Source organism: Sinohyriopsis cumingii, chromosome 9, assembly GCF_028554795.1.
Source record: "Sinohyriopsis cumingii isolate HCF-2022 chromosome 9, ASM2855479v2, whole genome shotgun sequence".
Classification (NCBI taxonomy): Eukaryota; Metazoa; Mollusca; class Bivalvia; order Unionida; family Unionidae; genus Sinohyriopsis; species Sinohyriopsis cumingii.
Window position 1 is genome coordinate 85,701,894 of NC_142969.1, and position 13,705 is coordinate 85,715,598.

Consider the following 13,705-nt stretch of genomic DNA (forward strand, 5'->3'; position numbering starts at 1 on the left):
AATTATAGTTAGAAACAAATGCCTCTTATTGCTCGACTGTGAGTATGACATAACGAGCTGGTTTGGTTTACGTGAGACGTGTACGTCTGATCAGTCTAATTTGAAATAGGAACTGTGTGAAACCCAAGTCAAAGATATCAGTTGGGTTTGATTCATCGGGCTTGCCCGCGCTTCTACACTGTATCTACATGTCTCATACATTCAAAGGTGTAGCTACAGTACTGCATCAGTTAGTGCGATCATGTGCGGGATATCCCCAATGCTCAGGGTACATGTTAACCTTTCTCAAGGCTGGCTTTAAGGAATCTTGGAAGCGTTCCTTTGGAATTGATTGTAATCGCTTTCTCTCCGTTTGAAAAGGAACACAAGATGGCGATAGCAGATCCTGAAGAAAACCTGAAAGTGAACTTCTGTGCACGAGGAAAGATTCCATTCTGAACCTTATACTGTGTGATCATAAACATTTTGAATCATCTTTTCAGAACCTTATCGATTTCTTCTTGATGGCCTTAGTGTTTTGTGGTTCAGGACTACCGGACACTACCTGTAGTTTAACTTAATTGCCACGTTGGTTGGAGAACAGAGCGGCATAGCAAAGCCTGCAATGTGAACAATGCTTGATTTAGCTTATAAGGTCGGTCGCCTTGAGCTCACGTTCTGCAATGCTAATATCTTTCCTGGCCGCATGTTGGGGAAATGATTCTCAGCGTCTTTATCTGCTATGTATGCACTTGTAATGATTATGGTAATCACCCACCCACTTGTGCATGTTATACTATAAGTTTTAACCCATTGACTACCGTAGACGAAAGCCTTGGCGGCAATGGTAACCGAGATACGTCGGCGATTTGTATGGACGGCGTCAAATCGTACGATATCGGCCAGAGTGGTCTGTGAGGGATGTTTGAAACGTAATTGCAATGCGCATACAATCCTCTTTGTGATATAATAATATTGTAAGAATTTAGGCTTTTTGCGCTTCTTTGTAAATTTATTCCTTTGTCTCACTTTAACTGTTCAAAAGCATTTATAGTAGGCAGACTTAATTACTGACAGGCATCTCTTGATTGCTTATTCAAAACTACATTCTAATGCAATCTTTTTCAAATTAGCTTTAGTAAATATTCACAGGTGTTCGCGTTATTAATCGGAATAGTTCAGCATTGTCGCTAAAGTAATTATGCGACTTGACCCCGATGGTTTGTAGCCAGCATGAGCGAGTACCGTTTCCAATTCGTAATGCTAGCAAGTGAGATTTGCAATATTTTTACTGACATGTTCTTCTGCATTAATTCACGACGCATCTGCACTTATCGCGCCCTAATACAACGGAATTGGGGTTTCTTGTTGATTATTCCTGGTCTTGTGGGGTTCTTCTTCTCAATTGTCATTGATTGGTCTCCTTTTGTACAAAAGATGCATCGTGGCGGATATTCCAGGCGATAGGTTAAAATTTTACGGAATCGATCTAGCGTGACATTATAATTTTGCGTATAGTATTTTGAAAATATAATGTTTATATATTTAATTTGGTGTTGAAGAGATCGGCTCGATTTGATTTGAAAATGGCTTCAGAAATATTCAGCCTTTAAATACACAGCTCTGCTTAAGCGGCTTTGTATATGAATGTATACTGTCTACATATGGTGGCTGTGTATCCATTTGTTTTTGGTCAAAGGAATTATCGAATTACATTGTCTTTGGGGATCTTGCAGTCGTAACTCTCATTGAGCGACTAAGTGAACATCAACGAATTAATGATGCATTTACAAGACTCTTGTTATATTCTTCGTCATGTTTACGGCGAGATCCGTTCAAAGCGATCCAAAGCTTCATTAATCTATCAAGATGTTTTGGATAGAACTTCAAAAGAGTTATATATCATCTTTTCGAACTCTTTAACGCTCTGAATAAATTGAGCAAACACGCGATTTGACCTATTATGTTAGAGCATGACTGCATCATTTTCGTTCATCAAACACATACGTAACATTCTTTTGCGATACTGTACGAATCTCAAGTTAGTACAAATGGCGACATTACATATAATCGCTGTAATTATTTAATGTAATATTCTCACACATTGTGAAATTGTCAATGTATTTCTTTGAGATTATATAAAAGCTGATATCTTACTGTGTTACACGTGCGTTGTTACTGTACTCAGGTGTGTCCATTGCATTACTTGTCAAAACAGTATTCGGGTATAATGCTGTACGGTGTAGGGCAATGAACGGTCAATATCAAACTTGACGTTCAACGCCGTGCACAACTCAACTCAAGATAAACCGTTGAATCGATTAATAAATGATACAAGTTTCTCTGGGCTTAATTGAAAGTTGAAATGTCTCGAGGAAGTGCAGAACGTTAACGGTTGTACAGCGTAGAAAATGTAACAGGTAGGATACCACAAAACTTGTATAAAGACTTAAAGAAAATCAGTCCTTGTGCCGAAGGAACAATGAATCCATTTTAGAATTGCCATTGATCGATGTTATACTCTGTCAATATCCGTGATGTTTATGGTGTAAATGGCTGCTTCTGAAAGAATATTAGCTTTCGTGTCTCGTTCAATCAATGTTAATGTTTGCATACGTGATGATACACGTTTTTAATTCATTGCTATGTCTAGTATTGCAATTCTGTATTTCAAATCATTAAACACCAACACGTTGGAGTATTATTTGATAATTAAAGGCACAATAAATTTCAATATCTCAATTTAGTCGTTCCGCAGAATATCATCACATCTTGTGAGACAGCATACTGATATATTCGGAATTCCAATGCTATAGACGTATCAATACAGAAGAGAAACACTATTGCTGAGTGCGCGCAAACCGGTGTCCCTAGCACACTATCAAAGACAGCATTAACGTGGGCTAATGGAGGTAGTTTAGGTCAAACGTGTGGGCCGCGATTGGGTTTCATCTGGCTGGGGTTTGGAACCACGCGAATTAAATTTGTTGAAATATATTGGCGGCCACTCGCGAGTGCGGTCCGGACCCGGAGATGGGTGTCCGCGGAAAATTACCACTCTGCACTCTCGAGCGAAAGTAGGGTAAATTGATTGGGCAATGAAGGCTGGCACCTTAAATAGTTACTGTGGTATAGACGTACATGTTTTTTCTAATTCAGTCATTGTTCTGTATTTGTTACATACTGCTGATCGGTGATGCGTTCTTTTCATTAAGTAAAAATATTTGCCATGATCCGTTTTATAGAGGAAATATCTACTAGTAGCTAAGACTCACGTGTAATGCGTGGGATCGTGTTTTCCAGGTAACACTAGTTTATTACTCTGTCGTTAGCCTGAGTGAATCTGAAATGTATCTCGACAAAGTTCTTACTTTCATCGTACGATGTCCTCAACCCTACAAATCGAACGATATTATTACTCTAACATCCTTTGAAAAGTTCGTATGATTCATCTAGTGTGGTCGTGGACTGGATGCTAATTGGGAATCATCCTTAGATAGTTTCAATTCCATAGCATCACTAGGTTGATAAAAAGTATGTATAAACATTACCAACTTGTTCTCGAATACAAAATAACGACGAAGTTTCTTTCTGTACTGCACGTTATCGCTGGTTATACTATGGAGTTTATGGAACAACTTCTTGCATCCAGTCAAAATAAAATAGCAGCTCGTTCATTCAAATTATCGTTTGAACAACCATGATCATAACAGACAAAACAAAATTCAAAAAATACGTCGACCTTTCCATTATTATGTTCGCCAGAAAAGAACGGTAGACGTTAAGAAAAACTAGATACAGATATATCCGATCTATTTTAACCCACGTATAGCAAGCGAATATGTATATATAAGTTAAGCGACTACCAACAATTAAAACCGGGCATGTGGGAAATCTGCTGACAAATTGGACATGATACGTGTGTGACACAATTAACTTCGGCATGTATGGCGGGACGTGGTTGGTATAAATTAAGCAGTTCAGCTCAACTCCGTATCACGACATTTGTTACGGCTAAGTCAAGAAATATAATGCAACTTTAAATCAAATAATATGATCCACATGCAGGAATAGGAACATGTTACAAGGATAATTAGTCGTGTATCGGAGAAGTACTACGCGAAAGCTTAGATATTTCACTGTTCGAGTTATTATACGGTACGGCAATATGCATTCCTTTGCGTTGACGAGGAAGTAAAGAAATGAATAGTTTGTCATTCAACATTGAAATAGTGTCCATATATTTCTAAATCTATATCGCGCCTAAGCGATGCTATCATACATCAATAGCTGACGATCACTGCACGTTTACTTATTCGACACGTTCATCACGGATATTGACAGAGTATAACACGTTTGGTATACTATGTCTAACCTGATATATCCATCATGACACAATCTAAGGTTTTGGAGCCGTTTCTAGACCAAACCCCCCCCCACACAGGTATGACGATTTCTTTAATTAGTACTATTTTGAGGCAAATTTGATCAAATATATCCACTATATATATATATATATATATATATATATATATATATATATATATATATATATATTACATTGTCAAATAAACCAGCAATGTTCATGCACTTCCCCTAATAGGAACGATTCACACACAGTTTTGGAACGTTCTACCAGTCCATCTTTGCTTTCAGGGAAATGCTAGCCAACGGCATATTTGGGCGCTTTGGGCATTGCGATAACTTTTGTATGGCATCCTTATAGCTACAGTGAAAGTTTAGAAAGACTGGGGAATTATTGCTTTAGCAAGGTGTAGTCGGCATATATTTTCAGGTGTTGAGATTCGGCTCACGCCATGTCATCACGTAGGTCAACGTAATTGTGTGTTTTAACATTTTAACGTAGCATGGTACTAACGGATCAACAATATGTTGATAAAATATGCTGATACATCCATATATCAATTATATATGTGGATGATGTTTATATAATTGTACCATCAGAAATTGATATTACTTTGATAATTTGTTGATTAAATTTACTCAATGAAAAACAATACCGTTTTCTCAAATCCGTTGCTGGACATTTGAACTTTGTAGAGATGATTCAGCGTTTTCATAAGTATGTATGTCTGTATGTATGTAAGTACGCACGCTCGCTCGCACGCACGCACGCACGCACGCACGTATGTATGTATGTATGTGTACCTTGCATGCATCACAATCTGCAAGTCTTTTTCCCGTCTTTTTGTCATCTTTGCTGTAAAAGTAGAACTGATCGATAGGGTCCTCTATCCCAAAACCGTAGTTGAACACCACTTCCTGAATGATGCATAGATAGCAATACATAGTGTGAAAAAGAATAATGAAAAAAGTTTGATGAAATATGATGTAAAGAGTAAATAATAGCCCGTGGGACCTTCGATTGTTTGTTATAAATACATTGAAAAGTGGATTTGGTGTCTTACACCAACTTTCTTAATTATATGACTTTTGAATATATCAAGATTTTTACATCTTCATAAAAGTATGCCATACATTGTTTCTTGATGGAATGTCATGAGAAATGCCTGAACACAATGTGAATCATCTTATTATAATGTTAATCGAGAATTGTGTTTGCACGAAAATGGTGAATGCAGTATGACAAAATTGCGTTATAGTTTGCAGTTTATATTTTTTTAAACTGCCAAAAGAAGAGAAATAAATTCACCGACTTGTCATCCAATATTGGAGAGTTTATGAAGCAACACTTAACTTTGTAGCAGTACTGATGAATGTAACAAAAATTCTTTCTTACAATAAGCATAACCGCTGCTAGCAAATGCTGTTTACCTCTATGGTATGCTACATATATTGAAATGTTTCAGTGACTAAGCAATACATATTTGACGCACGCCACAGCGACAGCCAAAGTCAAGTCATTTGTAGGTCTGTCAAATGTCTTAGTTGAAGAACCCTACATGTCGCATGATAAGAATTATGCATGACTTAATACTGATCAAATACAGAACATATCTTCAATAGCATACGTGACAGTTGTGTAGTAAGTACATTATATATATATATATATATATGTGTGTGTGTGTGTGTGTGTGTGTGTGTTAAAGACTGTGCAAATGATGCTTATTATTGAACACAGCTTTTCGTTATAACGTCTTTTCCTTTTTAGCATGGGATTATATTATTGGTTTCAAATGCCATGCTATGTTACTAAAGCTCGTCGAAAGTCAGGATAGCTCTAAATCCCCGTTTGTAGTTGTCATATATCGTATGCAGTTTGACCCACAAACGATTTATATTTCGAACGATTTTACCTACATATTGAACTGAAGAGGAAACGCTGAAAATGAATTAGAACGAAAGGCTTTTTCATACAAAGGTTGTTAGTATTAACAATGGGAGTTTTCTTTGTAGTATTACTGTTTATTTTTTTTTTCAAATATATCGCTGTCGACATAAATATTTTAGCAGTATCAATACGTAAAACTTGTCGTTTACCTCAATTTCGATTTGATCTTGCATCTTGGGCTCAAGCAGTTTCACTACTTTATCCACACGTTCTCTTGTCTGCAATATCATGATAATGCAGATTTGTTTGAGTCAGATAAATGCTTTTTGTTCGGCTCAAATGTCCAGGTGTGACATAATTGTAGCTAGAACGTTTGCTGAAAACATTGTGCTTCATGTCTTGGTATATTATGATTGTGGTATATCACTATTTAGTTAATAATGTATATCTAGCAAGTTACCATTGCATTAAAACTGTGTTTCTTATACATTGTTTCTAATACATGCTGATTTGCAATTAGGACATTGCTTAAAGCAGAACAACAACATTATAAAGAAACCAAAATTATCAAAGAAAACAAATAATCAAGTAAACCAAAGCATCCACTGATAAAATCAATAGAAATTATTACAAACTTTGATTAACTAAAACATTATTCAAATCGTGATTTTGATTATGCTATTTACACAGAACTATAATTTTACACAGCAATCTAGCTAAAGCCAAACTAAACGTACATCAAAGCGTATATAGCATTCACTTGAGACGAACATGATTATATCAAAATACGAAAGAGATTGTTTTATTCAGAAATTTAGGTCACATGTCTATATTGCAATAAACAATACTAGTAAATAATGAGTACCACATGGTTTACAGAAAATACGTGTGGTGTTCATTAAATAAGCAATGCATAATATCAGAAAGTATTACTACCATCAAGTGTATAATTCACCATTCGTATGAGTTATCAAAGATTATCTCAGTTGGAAAGCCGAATTGATTTAGTAAGAAAATCTTGACATTAATATCTTATTATGACACATGAGGTATACACAGTGTTATACAGACGAACAAATATAATTAACTTCATTAATGGACCACTTTCTTAAATCGCAGTAAACTGCACAAATACAAACGAAATAGAAGTTGTCTCCGACCAAATGTTTTCATTTCAGGTATAATGCATGATATCTATTATTTATCTCAATTCTATGTTGCCTACCGCTCATGGTATCAGCCAATTACTTGCTTAGCAAGTATCGTCCTAAATAAATATGTTAAAGCACGTAATACATATCTTGTGTCTGGCTTTAATTAAGCCTTATACACAATTTAATACAAATAGTTATGACAATTGTTAATATAGCATTGCCAGTTGAGGAAAGTATTTCCTCAATTCTTAGCAAAATTAATGAGAAAAAGCGATTTCGTCTACAATATCTTAATTCATCCACACATCCCATAAATATAAGCGCAAAATAGACCTTTCCTGGTTTTGGTAGCTCATTTGACAAGGTTTGGTTCATTTAATATGTTCAATATTAAATAACCTTATGTGTGCTGCGATTTTAGGGCATTCTTACAGCCTTCCAACCCCTAAGCTAGTACTTAAAATATTCTCAAAATATGAGGTACAGTCAACAATAATGACAAAAGTCTTCTATAGCTCAAGGTATTATGAGGCCACATTTATAAATTTGCGATCCGGAAGAAACAAATAAAGAATACCATTTGTAAGTGCTATCAATTGTCTATTTTTGAAACTAGCTGACGGTGTTTTTCTTCCGAAATGATAATAAGTGCGAGTTTGGAGGTCAAGTCTGCCTGATTAGAAAAAGAACGAAAATTGCTAACTTTTTTCATTTAACTTAAGTTCACATTAAAAGGAACTATTGGTTTTTTTTAAACTGCATATCATTGATATTGTAAAATCAAAGCAAGTATTATTATTCTTACTAATACATTCATTGCATTCTTTCTGCGTGGAATTTGTGCTTGATTTCATTTTATTTTCTTTTTCTTCTTCACGCACGTGCCATTAATTCCCAAATCATCGTAAACATATATTTCTCTATGTATTGTGCATGCTTGTTTGTACCTGTTGCTTTCTTTCTCTAATTATATAAACTATATATTTTTATTCATGATTGCTTCTGCACAATGACTGTTAAATTACTACATCGAGTGTTAATGAATTTATTTAAATATAGCAGCAAATACAATCACCAACAATGTATGCAGTTTGTCTTGAAGTTATTTTGTGATACAATAAGTCAAGAGATAAATGCTACTGCTGTATGAACATCCTGCCTTATTATATGATGGGTAGTGCTATTGAATTTATGAAAGAATCCCTTTTAAAAACGATTACAATATTCTAAGATTGTATATGCTTACACTAATCTTAGTTTTCTTGATACATTTTTTAAATACCCAAATAACTGTGTCACTATCTTCATCGAAAATCAATAAAGAAGTCCAGCAAAACAGTGTATTTTTGGAAAATGACTATCCTTATTTGGAACTTCACGAAGCGATATGAATAGATTGTGTGTGTGAGTAAGAGCCTTTTGTAACATATAAAGGACGTAAAGCAAATGCAAAACACATTGTTTGCAAAAAAATAGCCATGCCCGTTTGGGAGTAATTAAGAAGCGGGAACAATTGTGTGATGCATCGATACCATTTCATTACATGATACGTTGGCGGGGGTTGAGATAAGACATGTAACCCAATTTAAAACGACAAGGATCAATTATGGAAACAAAAACAATCAATGCGATGTCATTATCTGATGATTGACAGGTTAATATTTTGTTTCACATTATGTTCTTTGTTCGATAGATACGTGTTTAATCATTCATTAATTTGCTTCAAGATTCATGTGAGACTAATTACATGTGATAAAAATGTTGATTATTGTTATCAGACTTATGGAAGATGAGTTTATGAACATACGTAAAATGATCAACAAATCATAGGTGCCGAAAAGACCTTGGTTATTCTTTAGAATATATGTAAAAATGTTCTTGACATGCCTCTTTTCTTTTCTTTGTGACTTGATCCTGGGTCTCTCCGTTTACTACCTGAAATATAGTTATTATCCAAGTATCATTTATGATGGCATTACATCTGGTAAATAAACAATGTGGGAGGAATATGGTTATTAAACATGTGTTAATTGGAATATGATATGATAGTGAGCTTCTGATTAGTATGAATTCCAGATAAATCTTGTTTTTGATGAAAGTTTAACTTGTTCAAATTGCATCGTTATCACAGCTTTAAGAATATTTATCTATACTAAAATGTGTTAAATAAGCTAATGACGTAACTTATATATGTCGACGTTTTACTACAAATTTGTTTTGACAGAATCCAGTCCACCATGGATAGTTTGCGTGACAAACCCTCGGTTCTGACTAAACCACATTAGTATCTAGATTTAATATTGTGATATTATTTAAAAACCGAACTTGCATTCTCATATATCAATAAATCAAATATTCATATGAATGTGTGGTTTTCGTTTGGATTACAGTCTCGTTATGAAGTCTGGTGGTGACACTGGAGCAATGAATGTTTACATGAGACTTAGATTGCATGTGGGCTGTGTACACATTAACTGACTAGCTGATCCACATACTATATCTGCCCGATACGTTCTGGTACCCATAAGTCACCTCCCAATGATAACACAGTCGGGTACTCATTAGAAAATAAATATAAAGTGTAATATATATCGATCCTAGCCAACGGAATAAATGTTATGTTGAAACATATCGATCGTAATACCTCAGTAGGGATATCCTTGAGCATCTTGTACAATTTTCTATCTTGGACTTGCTTTATTAAGACCTGAGCTTTCTTGTATTGTTCTGCAGAGCGTATCTTGAACAAAACATTATCATCTAGCGCTAAAAACGCATCGAGTTTAGTATAGTCTCCTAGGTCACCAAATGCTTTGATTGGAACGAAATCAACTTTGTCACTGCAAAAAACCACAACAACCGATGTTTCATATCTTTGGAGAAGAAGTAAATACTTAACATAGGAATAACACGATATAACTCATTATATATATATATATATATATATATATATATAGAGAGAGAGAGAGAGAGAGAGAGAGAGAGAGACAGAGAGAGAGAGAGAGAGAGAGAAGGGGGAGGGAGGGATATATATATATATATATATATAGGGAGGTACAGATACAGAAACAGACATACAGACAGACACACAGAAACAGAGAGAAAGAGAGTGTGTGTAGGAAAAGCATGATTGATATAATATATTATATTTCCATTTCATGCTGACAACACTGTTTGAAAATGTATTGACTGATTGGCATTTTTGTACATGGAAAGTGAAAATATGTTTCTACTGCATCTATTTGGCTATATATATATATATATATATATATATATATATATATATATATATATATATATATATATATATATATATATATATATATTAATAATTTAGGATTAAATGAAACTGCTACGCATATTCTGCATGTACTATTAGATTAATTTACCAGTCTTTTATTGGGTTATCTGTATCTTTATTGGCTTCATAAACTGATCGGAATACATCTCGTATCCTAGATGTAGAGAAAACATCATACAACAATGATTAACTCGTGACTGTACGGCACGTTTCCTAAATAGTAACAAAGCGTAATGAACGAATGAAACGGTTATGAATATATGTGTGTGTTGGTGTGTGTGTGTGTGTGATGCATGTGCCAACTCCTGAATTTAACGAGTTTAGAAAGAACTAACATGTATGCACTAAACTGAACCTAAACTGGATGCATTAAACCAAACCTTAGCATCATGCCCCTCCACTTCCCTTTCTTATTTTCGCTGCATCTACCATGTTTACTATGCCCAGTTAAATCTCTCAGTGTTCAGGTTTTGATGTGCAATGTATTCTAACTTTATTGGCAAGTCAACCACAAGCATACTAATTTTGTATTTTTCATTACAAAGTTGTAATTGCGGTAGTCATACAGATGCTCCAGTTGTATAAATACTCTTAAATGACACACAAACACAACTCTACCGACGAGCAAAAATTGCATTTGAATTAGCCAACGACATTCACCGTCCGTGCATATAATTAACAAGGAGAAAAGTAAAGTTTGCTAACTAAATAGTATGGAAATAATACAGCAGACACGAGTGTTCGCAAGTATGTTCGTCGCATATAGCATAATATAATTGTAGCGAGTAAACAGGATATTATAGACAAACTTAAATGCCTTAATCATCTAAAATGATCGTGGTTTGGTAGGTTGCATGGTTGAGGATAGATTAGACAATATATCTGTCATTATCTCTGAGGATTGATATTATTTTACATAAATGTCTAAAACCGATACGGGCATATAATATAATCTATATGTTTATATTTTTTATGAAAATATAATCTGTAGAATGAACAAATAGGTCAACAAGGAAAAAAGAAGAAATATCCGCTAAAACCAACATAATATCCATCTCAATAAAGACCAACATAACGGTCGTGTCAGTAAAGATGTTTGCCGTTGTTTTCCTTTCATTAAATATGACATGCACTTCTTTACGTTTTAGCACCTTATTCTTAAGTCACCTTGCCTTTATTCTCACATACGGATGAGAACATATATAAGTAGCTCCTTATCATATCCTAAATGTTAATAACTGCATTAACTGTGGTGGATAGTGGAGCATAGTTTGGCGATTAGAACAGAGAGATCGTCAGTATTACATATAATCTTTATTTTATCATGTGTTCAATGGTCGTAAACGTTTACATGAGTTCCACGGCGACTACTACTCGTTGCCTAAATACGTTCTGATACAACGTGAATCTTGCATTGAACATGTTGTACAGGAAAACTGCATCCTGAAAAATAAAGCACGTATATATCATACCCATTTGGAGATCTTAGGATATATTATAAGATAAGCACTGTGACATGTTACATATAAATATTGACAGAGACTGAAACAGTAAAACAAAGACAGAGATAGACAGGCATATAGGGTAAAATATAATGTGTATAGTTATATGGTTGGTGGCTTTGATCCTACTCTGGGTATAATCACGGAAATGCTATTAAGGCATTTCATTCACATGATTATATGTATTCTAGTGATTGTTCTTCCGGTTATCGAAGTCCGTATGTCCTTATTTTAAAGATCATTGATCAAAATAAATGGCATCACAATATTCCTATGATATCTACACTACTTCCCTTCTGTTACATTGGTACTTTTTCGCGCCAACGATATCGCAGACAATGTGAAATGCAAATTCGAATATTTGCTGTTAATACCTCTTTAAGCTCGATGAGTTCGTGATACATTATCTTGATCTAAATCAGGTCATCGCTGACTCCAGACAGTGTGATCAAATTGTTTACTTTTGAAAATGTCAGGCATTTGGTTCTAATTTATATTAAAAGCGGAAAAGGATGAACGAAAAGAACAAACTGCTATAGCCTGTATTCGCCTTACACGATATTACAAGCTTTACAATTTTGAAAGTTTTTAACCGTAATGCATGCAATTTATATTTCAATTTGCAGCTTGAGATATATCCCTAATAAGTATTGTCATGTTTCTTCGCTGAATACTGAGCAAGTAGACAGTACGATGAGCTAACGATAACCATTTCTCTAACAAACAACAATAGTGAACAATCACTTAACACGTATAGTTTTTTATTTATAGATTTATATTTAAGTTTGGTACCTTCTGCGAATAATCTGTAGTCTCTACTTTTTAAACATGTTTGCAATTACTCTTGAAATGTTCAGGCTCTAATTAACAAGATATTAAATTAGTTAATTAAATAAAGTTTGTGTTCTGCTTGTGTTTATCTTACAGGCGCAGATTGCCTAAATGTAATTCAGTAATACGTCAATGACGGATATAGGTTTTCACGAATCTGAATCATTTACTTAGCTCAGTTTCTTATCATTGCTACTAACCTGGCATATTTATTTATTTATTTATTTACAGGTCTTTGTTTTATCCCTTCTGATGCATGTGCATTCGATTATTACAAATAGTGTGCATGCACAATTTATCACTTTAATAACATACTATCAAATGCTCTTTTTTGCGAAAATACTATAAGGAGGATAACATTGGGTACGTTGCAATAAACAATACCAATATATGGTCAAGAATAGGTGAAGAAGTATTCTAATACAACCATTTTGTAGAATCAGTAAAGAGATATGTACTGATATAAATAAAATCTTGCTCATTTTGGTACTTACGTATAAAGAGACAATCGGAGGATATATGCTAGACCTGGAAATTATGAACCACATATTTCGCTACCTTTAGCGACCAAAATTGTTAAAATCTCGGAGAATGAAGAAGCGTAATAATTGCATATACTTAAGTTAAAATTAATCTGCTTTAGACGCGCCTTTAAAATGCATTGTCTGCCTGCCGACATGCATAA

At 34.4% G+C, this 13,705-nt stretch overlaps 1 protein-coding gene across 3 annotated transcripts in view; it reads right to left on the bottom strand.

Annotated features, from left to right (window-relative positions):
• Positions 1-13,705, bottom strand: part of LOC149792163 (deoxynucleoside triphosphate triphosphohydrolase SAMHD1-like) — an 81,609-nt gene that overhangs the window by 11,880 nt on the left and 56,024 nt on the right. For 2 of the 3 annotated variants that reach the window (XM_089970668.1, XM_089970667.1), the window contains exons 9-14: positions 12,039-12,130; positions 10,776-10,841; positions 10,031-10,226; positions 9,274-9,321; positions 6,442-6,510; positions 5,149-5,262 (exon numbers count right to left, since the gene is read on the bottom strand). In XM_089970668.1, the coding sequence (XP_089826794.1) occupies positions 5,149-5,262; positions 6,442-6,510; positions 9,274-9,321; positions 10,031-10,226; positions 10,776-10,841; positions 12,039-12,130 (585 nt within the window). The remainder of the gene's footprint in view (positions 1-5,148; positions 5,263-6,441; positions 6,511-9,273; positions 9,322-10,030; positions 10,227-10,775; positions 10,842-12,038; positions 12,131-13,705) is intronic. The other variant, XM_089970669.1, reaches the window with a different exon arrangement.